The following is a 16642-nucleotide window of genomic DNA, read 5'->3' as shown; positions in this document are numbered from 1 at the left end:
ATAAAAGCACCAAGTTCTCAGAAATCCCTGTTGCTAGCGTTACAAGCAGGGAATCTGTTGAAGATCAGGGCTTTCCAGCTGTCATGGTCTGACACAAAGGTGCTGGAGAACACCAGCAGCTCAAACTGACCCCAAGGCAGAAAGCAGGGGAGCTGAAAAACTGCTGCCTTTTATGCATTTTCTCTGGCCTTCCCCCAGAGCACTGGGATTGGAAGAGACCTCAGAATGCTGACAGGTCACTGGCCAGCCACACATGTCAGTCATGAAAGCACTCTTTCCCCCTCTCCCCCTCCCTCCCCTTACTTTCCTTTTTTTTTCCCCACCCACAGGGAATCCAGTATAGGCAAGTATCCAGTATCAGCCCCGCGCTGTTAATATTTGACTTCCAGTATTTGATTCGACAGCTATTCGACCAGCTGCTATTTGACTCAACTTTCACTTTTCAGGGTCGAATATGTCAAATATTTGTCAAATCAAATATTAAGTCGAAGCTTTGCACAGCCCTAGTATCCAGTAAGACTACTTTTGTGGATAGTATCCAGTTAATCACAGTAATAGGAGGGAAATAATCAGTAGCCAATATGATGATCAGTAGCCTATATCACACTTCTTAATTTTTTTTCTGTAACTGTCATTTTTCAGAATATTCTTTCTCCTTTTCATATCTACCTCTTGCTTTATATTCTTCTTCTTAAATTCTTCAAGTATGTGCATGCTGTATGTCCACCTGTCCTCCATTCCTGGGAGCTCAGAAACTTTTTAATAGCTGTTTGGGACACTGTGTATACCCTTTGCAAGGGCACTCAAGCTGGAGTAACCCAACCATGGCTCACTTCATTCTTGTTGTGGTGCCAGGATGGAGCATGCTGATTATTCAGCCTACTGCTTTTTCTTGTTTATCAAACATACTATGAGTTTGGGTCTTGTATAAAACTCTGCTTTCTTGTTTTCAACTTCGATTTGGATGTTCAAAAAAGAAAGAGAAGAATTGGAAGGGACACCCCGGATGGTCCCTCGTGCACTGGGGATGCAGCCCAGCAAAGTAAATTCACTGGGTAATGGGTACACCACAAAAATGTCTAAGAAGAGATATGTTTGTGACCCTAGCCATTCATCATCTAGTGTAGTAGATCTGTGGCTAAAATCTGCAAGTAAAAGGGTGATAGTGTGAGAAGACATAGAACTGCATATAACCTTAAAGTGTGAGATAATGTGAGAAGACATAGAACTGCACATAACCTTAAAGCTCAGATCCTCCAGGTACATGTGTGGCTTTTCTCTCCCACCTAGTGCATTAGTACTGTAGATATCAGCAAATTTTGTATTGGCTTTGCATTACATAAACAAGTAAGGAGACACCTCTTCCTCTGATTCTGCAGAGAAACATTTAAGTTTTGGGGAAAAAACATTATCAGTATGGCATAGGAGAACTCTGTCAGGAGTTATCAGTGTTGGTGGATTTCCTTTGTAGGCAGTCTGTCACCAGCCACACCTGGTCACTTAACAAATTTATCACCAAGTCAATATTCCAGCAGCTTGGAATTCCCCTGAGAGACCTGTTTCTCACTAGGAACAATGCCAAGTACCCAAGATTCAGTTCCAGAGAAGGTGGCATGGGATTATTACTACATATCTTCTTTCTTCAGTGGAATTAGGATTTCCTTTATGCGTTTCCACTACTTTTGCTAATTCAGGGCAATTATGAAATCCAGACAAAATCAGACCATGTATCCTGTCCTAAGCTCCATACTGACTGAAGTACTTCTACCCCACAGACCTGTAATTGATGTCATTGTGACCCAGTCCCAGACTGTCTAGATTAGCAGTTGTAAAACTAGGGTCAAGTACTTCCTCCAGACCCACATTTGCTGCCTCTGATGAATTGGAAGTTTGCTGATAGAACACTGGCAAGAAACTGCTGTCTTACATCAGACAGTATCCAAATGTCTCAAAGGTATATTGCAAAGTTATCCCCAAGTAGACACCATCTTCCTGCTGGGACTTTCACTTCATCCATCTAAAATGTATGACATTCCCACTGAGCCTCTTTCAGAAGTGCTTCATTTACAATATTTTATCTCCAAATAGTATTTCTGATTTCTGTCACCTCTGCTAGAAAAAGTTAACAAGCTTCTGTATCTTATTCTTTAAAGATGTAATTAGGGGTGAAGGGTGGAGCCGTGTTGGTCTAAGGACACAAGTAGATGAGGTTCTTTGTGTAAATCTAATATCTTTTATTAGACAAACTCAAATAGTTGGAAAAAATTTTCTTTGCAAGCTTTTGGGTACAAATACCCTTCATTAGGCAGAGGAAGCAGAGGAAGAGCACAGACCAACTGCAGACACTTTCTCTGCCTGATGAAGGGTATTTGTACCCGAAAGCTTGCAAAGAAGAATTTTTCCAGCTATTTGAGTTCATCTAATAAAAGATATCGGATTGACCCAAATAACCTTGTCTGCTTAAAGATGTAATGACACCAAGACATCATGCAAAATTAATTCCCTGGGTGACTTCAGAGTTCTTCTTGAACCAAATAGGTACCTCACCTGTGTTCTTCTAAAGCTGTCTTCTGTAGAGGGGAGGAGAAGCTCCACTCTGGAGTTCTTTAACAGGACAACATCATTCAGAATACCTTCTCCGGCTCCCCTCACCCCAGTATATGCATGGCTAAAGGTAGCTACTACAAGAGCCGTACTGTTTCACTGCTAGTATCATCAAAACAGACAACACATTGCACCTCACAGTATTACCAGCTGATTGCTTCTCTTTTATTAACTTTGTTACATCCATCAGAACTCAAGAAATAGCCTTTGCCTGCTTCCAGAACATCCCAATATCTAATCTACAGAGTGGCTACATGGAGCAATACTCTCACATTTGTCAATCATTATGTGCTGCAGTTAGCTGCTTGATCTGATGCCAAGTTCAAGAGAGCAGCACTCTAATCTCTATCCAGGTGATGCAGCTGTTGTTCTTTAGTCCCACCATTCTAAGGGTTTACTACTTGCCAGTCACCTATTGTAGGATCTTTAATGACACATATTTGTTCCTTGGCCTGGAGTAACTGAGATACTACTGAATCTTTTGAGATGGTGTAGGCAGCACAGCCTAATATCTATTCCTCATTATTTAAGCATGTCTACACCACATCCTGGGGAGTGTTGCTCTTAAGCCTGCCCCACCCATGTGGTCCTACACAAACAGATAGCAATGCTGTTCCCTCAGTGACTTGTTTAAATTATAACTCTAATGTCCAACAAGGATGCGGACAGGTTCATTGTTAATTGATCATAGTTCCTTAAAGGAAAAAAAATTACGAAGTTATACACTGATATGAAGGCAAGTAATCAAAGTGATGACATTTAGCAGTTGCTCATGAAGTGCTTTGTACTGACAGTCAAATTATTAAAGGTCATAGATGTTAGAAGTTGGAAAAGACCTATTGCACTGAATCCCCACTTTGAAAATACAAAATAAATTCCTAGATAGCAAGTATGTCACTACACTTGATCTACACCAAAAGCCAAAGAAAATATCATGTAGCTTTCTAATGGAGGTTTGAATTCTTTTCTTCTGTCAGGTGTTTATGATCCTAGAGGCAATTGACATTGTAAAAATGGTTTCATGTACAGTTATAAGCATCCATAAATCTGTAAAACATCTTTCCTCTTTGCCATGCTACTAGTTCCTCCTAGTAGTGCTCATATATTATTATTATCCACTACATAGTCTGTTTTCCCTTTGTCTGTAGCTCTTTTATTGTATCATTCCAAAACCATTACAACAGTTAGTCCTGAAAAGTCTTTGTTGTAGTCCAGAGCTGTGCAACTTCTAAGCAGGTGGGGGCCACATATCCTGCAGCCTGCACCAGTGGGGGTCACAGACCCCTGGGATGCATGCCACATGGATGTCCCTCTACTGCACTGTTCCCTAAATAGGTGCCTCCCCTCCACTGCTATACCATGTGGCCTTGATCTCACCCCAAGCTTCCTGTGCTGTGCCATGCCACACCATACCGCCCCCTCCAGGATAAGTATAGAACATGGAAGCCAGAGAAGGGAGGGGGAGCCTGGAGTCTTTAGCTGCTGTTGCAGCCAGAATAGTGGGGGGAATGGTGGGTGGGCAGGAGCCCAGGGGCCACAACTTAACCCCTCATAGGCTATACCCAGCCTGTGGGGCACCAGCTGGACAGCTCTGTACTATATTACTCTTCTGTGATGCAGAATTCCAGATGTGAAAGTATGATTATATTCAGCTAGTGTTCTGAACTTTGAACTGCATAAAAGTCATTCCCATGGTTGAGATTGCATCTTAATTTAGTTTCCTTCCAGCTCCTGAACAGAATTTCAAATTATGTATTCATTATAAGTTCCACAACCTCAGAACGCATGAAAGTTTGTTTGTATAATTTTGTTTGCAGTCATTAAAACAATCAAATGTAGAATTGTGTATTCCAGTGTTTGCTGTAATGAAATAATTCATTGCGAGTGAAATTGACTGATTCATTTGTCAAAATCTTTTCTTGGGGGAACTAAGCACATGTTTTAGGGAGAAGGGAGATCTATTACTGTGACACGTACGACTTGGGTGCCTGTAGTGCAACTCCTCCGTGATTATTTTTTGGGCCAGAATAACTGCTGAAGCAAGAAGGCTGATTTGATTCTTTAGCTGACTGTTTGACTCTTTGGTTTGAATGACCAGATGCTGGTTTACAGCTGGGTTGGCTGGGGGCAGCATTCTGCATGAGTCCAGAGAAAGGTTTCAGACTCAAGTTTTGAAGGCATGGCAGAATGCCCTAAACACTCTGCCCCCATATTCTAAAATATCACTCTTGTTTCAGGTTCATCTCTTCCAATCAATTAAGATTTCCCATAATAATCCTGGTTTAACCCAAAAGAAGTGACCAAATAACCATTCACTAGATTAACTAAAGCAATTTAAAACAGGGCTGTCCAACTTCTAAGTGGTTGGGGGCTGCATACCCTGAAGCCCACCCCAGTGGAAGTCACAGGCCCCCGGACTGTGCAAAACATTGATTCTCCCCTTTCCTCCCTTCCTTTCGAGTGCATCGCATGTCTCTGTGGGCAGCACCCCCTCACAGCTGCACCCCATGGCTCTGGCCTCACCCTGAGTTTTCTGAGCTGTGCTGCTCAATATCAAATCATGCCATGCTGCACCAATCCCTGGTGCAACACACACAAGCTGTATGAGGGAGAGGAAGCCTGGAAACTTCAGCTGCTGTTGCACCCAGAACAGTGGGACGAGGGGTGGCTGGGTGGGAGTCTAGGTCCTGCAACTTGACCCCTTGTGGGCTACGTGTGGTCTGTCAGTGGCAACTTGGACAGCACTGATTTAAAATAACCGTATAAGGGTAAGTGCAAGTGAAGCAATCATACCCATGTCAAAGGACACTGAAACAAGCTGTTATGATGCACCTATTATATCTTCATGGAGTGATACAAGTTAATAAATCACTCTGGTTTTAACCCTGCTTTATTCAGGGGTAGGGCAATTTAACTGACCTAGGATGATAGTAAGGTAGGGCTGGAAGGACATCATGAGTTCATCTTGTCCAACCCCCTGCTCAAAGCTGGATCATCCCTGACTGAAGCATCCCATCCAAGTGTCTATCTTACCTGCTCTTGAAAACTTCCAGGGATGGAAATTCCATAATTTCTTTAGGTAGCCTGTTCCAATGTTTGACCAGCCTTAGAGTGAGAAAGCTCTTCCTAACCTGCAGCCTAAATTTTCTGTGCTGCAGCTTGCGGCCATTGCTCCTAGTTCCTGTTGCCCTGTGGCCACAGAGAAAAAGTTATCTCTATCCTCTGTATAATCACTCTTCATGTATTTGAAGGCTTATCCAATCCTCCATCAGACTTCTCTTCTCCAGACTAAATAACTAGTTCTTTCAGGCTTTCCTCATAAGTCTTGCTTGTCAGACCCCTAACCATTTTTGTTGTTGTCTGATGGGTTCTTTTCAATCTGTCCATGTCCTTCTTCAAAACTGGGCACAGTGCTCCAGGTGAAGCCTCCCCAGTGCTGAATACAGCAAAAGAATCATTTCTCTTGATTTGAAACTGACACTTCTGCTAACACAATGCAGCATGCTTTTGGCTTTTTTTTGCAAAAAAAGTACACTGTTGACTCATTCAGCTTACGTCCACTGTAACCCACAGGTCTTTCTCTGCAATATGGTAGCCTAGCCAGTCATCCCCCAGTCTGTATTCATGTATACAATTAATCCATCCCAGGTATAAGATTTTTCATTTGTCCTTGTTGAATCTCATCTGATCAACTGCAGACCATTTTTCCAGTCTATCCAGGTCATTCTGGATCCTAACCATACCCTCCAGAGTGTTTGCAATTCCGCCCAACATGGTGACATCTGCAGATTTGCTAAGTGTGTGCTTAATCCCATTATCTAAACCTTTAATGTTGAAGATATTGAACAATACTGGACCTAGGACAGACCGCTGGGAACCACACTTGATACCTCCACCAGAGTAAACATCGAGCCATTGAAGACTACTAACTGAATATGATGATCTAGCCAGTTATGAATACACCTTACAGAACTTTCATCTAGTTTGTACTTCCTTAACTTGTTAATAAGAAAGTTGTGGGAGACAATGTCAAAAGCCTTGCTAAAGGCAAGGTATACCATGTCCACTGCTGTCCCTTTATCCACAGAGCCTGTCTTTTTATCATAGAAGGAAATCAGATTGATCAGGCGTTACTTGCTCCGGTGTCTTTAGCTCAAAATGAAGCTCCTGCTCTCTGATCAAGACTAGCTGACCTACAGCCAGTTTTTCAGAACACATTTTCCCCTCTTAGCGGTTTTTAGATTCCTGTCAGCTAATTTTATTCCAGTTTTAATTCTCGTCCTGTTTTAATCTTTCCACCCCCTTCCTCATTTTTCTAAGGAAAACAGATGTTTGGCCTTTGCTCCATGGCTTGTGTACAGTGAATGAGGCTTCATTTTTGCCTTCACATTGACCATACTGTTCTGTCTACTCTTGGTATGGCTTCCTTTAAACTCCTTTACTTAATACAGTGGGATGATGCCTGCCACTAATGGTCATGCCAAGTCTACAGCTGGACAGGAGTTTCACATCCCTGGATGTTGGCTATACTCTGATCATTTTCAGAAGTCCCCTTCCAGTGAGCCTAGGCCTAGAGATAGATTGAGGGAAGATCCCCAACTTGGGATTCCTCAAGGAAGGCCTTGTCTTCTTTTCACCTGAGACTTTGGGGCCAGGAAGTATCCTTGGTGCAAAACTCCAGGCACCAATGACTGGTTTGGGAGATCCCACTTCAGTACCACAGAGGCATAAAAACCAGTGCCTCAAGCACTTTTTGATATCTCTACCAGCATCAAACTGTCACTGCATTTGCAGTCTAGCAGCGTCTTCCCCGCAGTACCAAGAATTACAACATGAGCACCCATGTTTCCCCTGAAACGCAGTGAAATTTATTTCATTTACATGTGAAATAAAGGTGAATCAATAAATTTTGGAGTAGTTTCAGCCAGAGTCAACTGCTCCCAGGCTCAGTGTCTATACATATGCCTAGGACAGCTGCACTTTGAACTGGGGCAGAGCAGCCCAAGGCTGACAGGCGGGCTGGGGGGATCAGCCCCAGGCTCTAGGTGGCAGTGTCAGGCAGCAGAGGGGCTGGCTGGGGCATGAGGGTCAGGCAGGAGTCTGGCCTCCAGCTGGCTAGAGTGACTGGGCACAATTTTTGCCTGCTGGTCCCTGTGTACATACATGTTTGATTGCATATAATGACTCCACCGTAAGACAGTAGTGTCAGGTAGCACTTATGGCAGAGTTAATTAGTTTACTGCACCCTAATTCCAGTGCATGTGTAGACTATGATGCTTTACTACAGAGCTAATTTGTCTGCTCCACAGTAAAGCGCATGCATAGATGCACACAGTATGACTGAACACCTTTCTTATACTTCATTCTGCCTGACTGTTTTCAAAGGCATGAGCATTTTTCAGCTGATGCTACTTCTCTTCATGGCTTCAGGTATCCTAGAGGTTCAGTTGGAACCAGAATGTCCACTGTTCTCCTCAGCCTCCCTAGCACCAATCCTTAATCAGAAGTCCTCTTCCAGTGGCCTTCTATCACTGCCAACATCAGATCTGACTGAGGAACTATCTCAGATGCTGAATCCATCAGCTGTGGCATTTAAACTCTTCTCATCAGACTTTCTTGATTCTAAGGAGAATTCCATTTTAGACTATTCCTATCCCATAGGAGTCCCTTTGCCAAGAAGCATGGGGTGTAGGGAGCCCCAGATAGATGGCTTCTTGTGCTCCAAGGCTGTGTCCTACTGTTCTAACATGGTCCTTCTGTCTGTGGCCTCTTCATCCAGGGAAAAGTAAGGACACATCCCACTGTCTTGCATCAAAAGCCTTAGCCTTACAGACTTCTCCTACACAACCTTCCAGCTTCCTGTATCCAGAGAAGGATGACTTCTCTGATCCAACTGTTAGGGTGAAATAATTTGCTGATCCCAGTCTTCTGCACTTTTCAGTGAATAAGAAGGCACTTTCTTCACCTTGAGCAATTTAGATGGCCTACTTTGGGGCCTTCCAGAACCTCCTGAGTTAGGTGGCTAAGGACTGCACATTCTGATGGATGATATTGGAGAACTTAAATATAGGCTTGTGGACCTTTTACAGCAGTGCCATCTGGTAAAGTAGCCATCCCAGTCATTAAAGCTATAATGGACACAACAAAGAGCACATGCTAGATGCCAGCCATTTTGCTTTGACTGCATAGAAAGTAGATAAAAGCTATCAGATCTTTTCCGGGAGTGTGGAATTTTTCCTTATGCATCTCACACCTTGATCTTTAATTGTAGCAGCTGACAAAAATAACCAGTTCTAGAGTCCCTGAAAGGATAAAATGCTCCAGAGATTGGAGTAATTGGAATGAAAATCACTATCCTTCATTTTGAGGAAGCAAATTAATAAGTGTTTTGGTCTAGTACAATTTTGTTTGCAGCCTTCATGGATAACCCTCTGCCCAACTCTCACAAGGGATTTGTTGCACTGGTCAGAGACCCATCTTGTGGCTAAAATCTCAATACTGGTGATGTTTGGATGTAGCAGACACCGTGTCATGCTCTGTAGCTTTGGCTATCATGATGAAGCAGTTATTCTAGTTCCAGAGCTCAGGCTTTCCTGGGGAAGTACAGAACTCTGCTGGAAAATTTCCACTGGAATTGTCAGAGCATTTCAACTCCAAAACCAGCAAGGCTATGCATACCCTGAAAGGATGCATTTCTCCTTTCTCATTCTTTATAGATCTGCTCTGTAGGGAAAACACAAGCAATACTGTTCCTGATCAGTGACTCTTTTTTACACAGCCTGCCTATGCCCCACCTTTCATGTATTGGCCTCATGAGCCCCTGAAGAAATGCCACCTCTTCTACAGAAGCAAACAACCATTTGCACCTGCAACTTTGTCTCAGTACTCTTTACACTGTAGACAGAACCTTTGGTGGGACAGTCAGGAGATGCTGTCTACCACTCAGGGTTTCCTGTTCCTTTCCCTGATCCTGTGAGACAGCTTGATTCATTCCAGGCATGGCCTAGATTACTACACCAGTTCTCTCAGACAACATCAAAGCTAGCTGCACCATCCAGTTCAGCACTGTGCCTATCCTGATTTCCCCCTTATCTGTATCTTTTCAAGGAGCTTTTTTGCAATTTTTGCTATGACAAGAGGTCTCCTCCCTTCTAGTTAAGAAACCTGAGAAGAGGTTTTGCAACAGTATCAAGGAAATGTATTCTATTACAGTTAATTTATGATGACTTAATTGAAAAGAAAGAAAACGGCATCCCATTACAGTCTTTAGGTTAGCATCTCACAACTTTCAGGATATATTTTGTCAGATAATCAACCCACCTTTGTGCAGAAAATATCTGCAGTTCATCATGTACCAGGACCATAGTCAATACAAGCGCTTACCAGTCAGCTGAGAGTCTTCACCAAGGTCTTCATAATGGTGGCAGCACACCTCAGCAGGAGCAACATCACAGTGTATCCATGCCTAGATAACTGGCTGGTGAAAGGTAGTTCTTACTAGCAAGTAGCAGGACATCCATCAATGACATCATGCATTTGTTTTCACTGAGACTTGAAATAAATGCACAGGATTGAATATGGTCCCAATACAGAGACTTGGATAGAAGCCTCATAAGGAGATAAGCACCTTGGGTGATACCAACTTGAGAACCTGATCCACTTAGCCAGATATGTTTGTCTACTGGAGTCTTCCTTGCTATGAATTAGTATACTTCTACCAGGATACAAGCCTTTTCTATCTCTGAGGACTATCTAGCATCCAGATCATGAGGTAAAGGATGTGCTGGACCAGGTGAAATGTTCTTCTCACTCCACACCATCACCCACTGACTCCATCATGGGAGAACAGCTCTTGGAGTAATGGCAGAGTTCTGGGACTCTATGAAAACACATGAAAAGTCCAGAAACTAGAAAGACCTTGGTCAGACTGGGGCCAGTAGGATCACCATTCAGCATCCTGGCTGACCTGGCACAGCAATTGCAAAACCAGCTGGAGGTAAGAAGGCATTTGACAGTTCTTCAAGTCATGGGGTGATGGAGACATTGGACAACCAGCTCAAGCTGAAACCTTTCTTGGAACAGAAAACCTGGCTTTTTGTTTTTGCAGGAGGCAAAAGGGTCAGTTTTTAGATTATCACAGTCCTGTAGGATAGAGTTCTTGACTTCCCACTTCTAGTTCGTGAGAGTATGCCTACTAAGACTCTGACTCAGTATTCTGAAGGCCTGGGAAATGCACTGTCAATAGATGTATTTGGTAGCAGATGCACCAGTTCCAGAGGTTGACCACTTCCTTGCACATGGGTGAAGAGCTCATGCTACCTTCTGTTAACATATAGTGCATTGTAATTGCATTCTTCATTATGATCTGCACATACAGCCTTGAGATATGATGAAGGAACACCTGGCAGTCTGTATGCACTGTCCTGAGCCCCAAGAGAGATCAGAAGCCATGCAGTTGGAGATCATTCACCCTAACACGCAGGACTTCTGTCACAGTCATCAGTGATGGGTGGGATGGAAGCAAAGGGACCCACCAGGCAGGGGAGAACCAAGCCAGGAGAGGATTTATATGGGCCACTCTAGACACACTACCAGCCAGAGGTTACCTGTCCCAGATTCCTGGTTGTGGCAGATGCCATCACACAAAAGGAGACAAGTCTGACAAGCACAATCAAGATTTGCCTGCTCATCTTGGGCTATATGGCGTCCCCCATATACATGACACTGAATGCCAGAGCATACCTCAGATGAAAGCTGTCCATCTATTCTCAGAAAGGCACAGCAATTTCCCAGGGACTGTCCAAATAGGCTTCTTTCTTCATCAAGGTTTGTAATAAGATTGCCAAGATGGATCCACCAATGAACAACAGTTCATTCCTACGCAGCCCAAGTGTTATTGATGGCCTCCTTTCTGAATATCTTTATTCAATATATATACAAAAGGCAGTCACTTAGAGCCCTACTAAGCATTGTGAAGGCAATCCTGTGTTTGAATAAGGAGTCCTCCAGTCACTTTTTGCCTAGGACTCTGAAATTTACCTCCCGATGATCTTGGCACAGCATTAGAGTTCCCTACAATAGTGTGCATATGAACAAGCCCATGAAGAAAAAGATAACTTATATTGCATTAAGTGGAGTTCTTTGAGAGATACCATCCACATGCATACTACATAAACTACTCTTCCCTTCTTCCCCTTGGGATTCTGCAGTTAGGAGGAAATTAATAAGCAGGAACTACATAATGCTGATGGGTGTGGACCCACCCACAAATCAGAGTAGGGTGGCTGCAGAGACAAAAAAGATCTGAGCTAAAGGACAAGCATACACAGTGCATACAGAATATGTATGCAGACAGTATATTGAAGAACTCTAGTTACTATAAGTAACTTACCTATTTTATAGGAGATCTGGAATTTCAGCCTCCAGGTATGTTTTCATTTCAGTCAGCAAGTATTCAGTTCCAATTTGCTTTACTTATAGATCTGGCCTTGTGTTTTTGGTAGCTTATTTGACAGTTTTACTCTTCCATGGATGCTATTGTTAAACGGTGCTTCCTGGCAGCATTAGCAGTTATGACCACTTTACATTATCAGCTTAAATGTTTCCTGAATTTTTACCACCTTAGTGGAAGACATAGTTGAGCTCTGTGCAAGGTCCCATAGGGAATTTAGTGATAGAATGCCATCGTGACTGTAATAAAACTGTCCTGTAGCTGAATAAAGTAATTTGCCACTGGAAGGATGTGTCTGTTTTAATCAGGTCCTTACTCTATCATATATTTAAGCTCAAATATGTTCCAATGGATGTCTGAAAGAAAATGAATATCCAACGAAAACCATATTGCCATATTAAGATAGAGGATGTAGAATTTTATTAGAGAAAACTACAAATGTAAAAATAGTTGTGAAGTTATTCTGTATCATCAAAAACAAAACTAGATCCTCCAAGGAAATGTGTTTTTTTTTAGTTCATGCATGTATTGAAAAAAACAGAAAAAACAGTAAAATGCCTTATTAAAATACTAGTTTATATTGCATACAGTATACAGTAAAATTTTGCATTAAAATAATTATGTTCACATTGTCTATATATGTTAAATGCCTAAAAAATTATTTAAAATAATATTGATGCAGTCCTGTTGAAAGTTACTCTTCAAAATACAGTGGGAATTCTAGCAACATCTAAATATTTTGTAGCTGCAACACTAATAGAATTGATGCTAAGTTTAATGTTCTAGAAAACAACTACTTCAGGGTTATTTCATGTAAACATTTCAGTTGTAACACAATAGTTCAAGACTTTTTTGGCAGGGCAATGAGGGGTTTGCACAAAAGTGCAAGGTACAATAAACATAGTAGAAATTACACTTACATCATTAAGTACAGATAGCTGGAATCTACATTCTGTGAACTTAACTATCTGTAAGTTTACTTCATCTTAAAACAGGAACTTAAAAGTTAAACAAATATATATATTACTTATGCTGCATTCATTTTAAATATGAAGTAATCACAACAGTCTTTAAGGACCCTATAAATCCTTCTTCTGAATAAAACTTTCACATGCACTGAAAGCATAAGAATAACATATTGTACATATATTTTTTCATAATGAGGAAAAGACGTTGAGACCCTACTCACATTGACACATTTAAATAATTATATGCATGTGACTAGTCTTGTTAAATTCAATGGAACTACTCATGCACATAAAATTACTTACGTGGCTATGTGTTTGTAAGGTCAGGACCTGCGGGAAGAAATGTGCATATGTTTAATGTTAGTAATACTTATTAAACGTGAATGAGCTGGCTTCCTTAAGCGTGTCCTTAGCAGATTTTGCTCATCTGTCATGCTGCCGTGACTGTAAAGAAAATCTGACCATCATTTATTTCTCTTGCCTTCCCTCCAAAAATGAGTCACAACCTTTCCTTTGTGATAGTGTAGACATTTTTAAGTGATAAGATTCTAACTAGATGAGTCTTGAAATGCCATGATAGAGGGTTTGGTTTTCTTTTTTTAACTTGCATTCCAGTATCAAAGGGAAGATTATTCTTTTAAAAGAAAAAAAAAACCTATTTACCTTTTGGAGGGAGAGAGTCTGCTATAGTGAAAGAGGCGGTTTTTAAGTTAAAGTGTACTTCATGAGTTATGCTGACGATGTTTGCATTAAACTGCTGATTGATTTGAAATGTAACAACAATCTTAAGAAATTGTCCGCTAACTCATCTGTAAAGTTTGCCAGCTGCAGTATAAACTGAACACATGAATGGGATACACAAAGAAAAGCCAGGGGGCAAAATGGTGACCCAGAGTGAGTTAATATACACAGTTCAAATTATACATAAATTCACAGATAAAACCTCTTTTGCCTAGGGTCAGAGAACATCTATTTCTAAATTTTCCCTGAATTCCTGTCTTAAAAAGGCAGAATGCCTAACAGTATTCACAGAGAAAGATAGATACTTTTTGGTCCATGTCTTTGATATGAACTATTAGTGCCTATTTTTATAATGCCCACAGAATGTAAGAATAAACATATTACCATATACAGTAATACAGTTTTTATTCATTAATGCATGTCTGCAATGTCTTCTTTTCTTTATGTGTAGTGCTTATAAGTGTAGCAATGTGCGTAATGCCTGTTTGATCAGTCCTTGCGGCTGAAACTCTCATTCTCCAAGGAACAGTTATTGCAAGGCAAGGACTGTTTATTTACAGTGGCCTGCCAATATAACTCCATGAAATGTCGGAGCCGGAAATCCCCAGGCCTTTTCTGTTTTAAATCTCGTCGCTGGCAAAACTGTGATCATGACGGCAATGTTTGTTAGGGAAGTTCAAAGTAACTTGCTTGGGAGTGTTGATTGTTGGTAGCTTAAATTATTTAGGGCTTTCTTTGGTCTTGCATTATTCCTGAACTATAAATATTGAAATTAACCAAGCTAAGCTGTGGTTCCAGACCACCCCATTCATTCTCTGAAATCAGTGGGCTCCTACACATGCAGGGAGCCTGCTCTGACACACTGGAAATCCAGCATGTTGGAACAGATTTGATTAATTGAGTCTGTTGGAGCATGGAAATTGACATGCTCTGGCAGCCTTGCACATCCCGTGTATCAGTGTTATGTGGATCTCTGCACTGACAAAATGGTGGCGGGGCACTTTGAAATAAAACACATTCGATGAGCTTTAGTTTAAAGTGCCCCGCCACCATTTTTTCAGCATGGGGACAGGTGGCGACACTGATAAATATGACACACAGGTGCTTTTAATTAGTGCGGCTCACTAATTAAAGTACCCGGTGCCATGTGAAGACATGTAAAAATACCCAGTATGTTGAATTAATCTTTTTCTTAGGATATAATAATTTATAATGAAAAAGCTATAAAATAATTTTACAATATGTATATAAACCATTAGGATTTTTTATTATGTAGTTAAAATCACTGCAGCTACTTTGTGGGTTTCAGTATCTGTCTAAATATACTCAAGTATACTATGGGGGCTATTTTTCTACAATGAAATGTTTATTTTAAGAAATCTATCTTTTAGTTATTTGAGTGTTTGACATTTGAACTGTTTGGGTGCATCTACACGTCACTGTGCTTTAGTACTTCCTTTTGGAAGTACTAATTTGGAAGTACTAAACCACGGTGCTGTAACAGCCCATACTGTACCATGTGTGTGGCACGTGGTTAGTTTTCACTGTTACTTCATCGTAGCAGCAAGCTAAAATGAGGGAGCGCGCTGCTACGGCAAAATAGCTGCCAATCATGTGTAGACTCACATGATTGCTACGCTGCTGTAGCGTGTCATACGGCAACATTGCATGCCACTACAGCAAGGTAAGGTGATGTATAGATGCGCCCTTTGAGTAACTAAGCCAGCTTGCATAACTACTGTAGGAGAATCTAAATTAAGAGATCCTTTTAGTGGAGAAAGTTTATTAAGCAGTCCTTTTGATGGTGTATATTTTGAACATTTAAAAAAAAACACTTTAACAATGAAGATCCAAAAAAAAATCAGGATGATGCTATAATGGTGCCATACAGTATTATGATGCTTGTTAATCTATGTTTCTAGTTCGACAATCAGCAAGCATTGGGAGGCAGAACTGGCCACTCTCAAGGGTAACAATGCCAAGCTCACAGCAGCTCTGCTGGAGTCCACTGCCAATGTAAAACAATGGAAACAACAGCTTGCTGCATATCAGGAGGAAGCAGAACGTCTTCATAAGCGGGTGAGTCCATGCAAACCTCTAATGGCCCTTGAAATCCACCAGATTGAGGTGTTAATGGATATATTTGATCATTTTGAAGTAAATCAAACATAGAGTTTATGCATTCTCTCAAAGGATTATCAGGCCATATTGCAGTTGCCAAACTACGCAAGCTTTAAAGCGATCTCAGAAATTTCCCTTAGGGGTTTATTTAAAACTATGAGATGGGGCTAAGTGTTCTGCAACACAGAAGTCTTTAATAAGAAATGTCACTTTCACACTGATGAAGGGATGTGTAGCACTTGAAGGATACAATCCAGATTCATATCATTTCCATGGGGCTGACAGATGTGCAGCTCTCCGGTCTAACTCATGGCACTTCACAGTAATTGCCAGTTAGACTAACCCTCCCGACGCAACAGACATTCACTGTTGCTTTGGGCGGGTGGGGGATCAAGCTCCAATTTGGAGCCAATCCAGCCAAGGAGCTGCAGGCACAGCTTATCTCCCCCAGTCCTGCCCCCTCCCTCCCAGCTGCAGTGCTGTCTGCACAATAGGACAGGGGGAGAGGGCAGGGGAAGGAGGTTGGGCTGGACTTTGTCCAGCTTGCACTGGAGTGCGGGTGGGGGATGTCCCAGCTGCCTGTGGAGGGTTTAGATTGAGAGTGTGGTCGGGGGTAGAAAGGTAAGAAAGATGTATTGACTTAACAAAAACACAACTACGCATAGTAACAAGACAAATGATGACAGACAAAAGCAATTCATGTTGGCAACTTATTGGCAGCCCCTCTGATGCCTGATACACAGCAAGCTTCTCTTTC

General features: G+C 41.7%; 1 protein-coding gene across 1 annotated transcript in view; it reads left to right on the top strand.

The window, feature by feature from the left end:
- Window positions 1-16642, top strand: part of HOMER1 (homer scaffolding protein 1) — a 192469-nt gene that overhangs the window by 139528 nt on the left and 36299 nt on the right. Inside the window, exon 6 of the mRNA XM_019517739.1 lies at window positions 15687-15843. Within this exon, the coding sequence (XP_019373284.1) occupies window positions 15687-15843 (157 nt within the window). The remainder of the gene's footprint in view (window positions 1-15686; window positions 15844-16642) is intronic.

Source organism: Gavialis gangeticus, unplaced genomic scaffold, assembly GCF_001723915.1.
Source record: "Gavialis gangeticus isolate Ggan-Ray unplaced genomic scaffold, GavGan_comp1, whole genome shotgun sequence".
NCBI classification, from domain to species: Eukaryota; Metazoa; Chordata; order Crocodylia; family Gavialidae; genus Gavialis; species Gavialis gangeticus.
The sequence above is the reverse complement of the archived record's forward strand: the minus strand, read 5'-3'. Positions and strand labels throughout refer to the sequence as shown.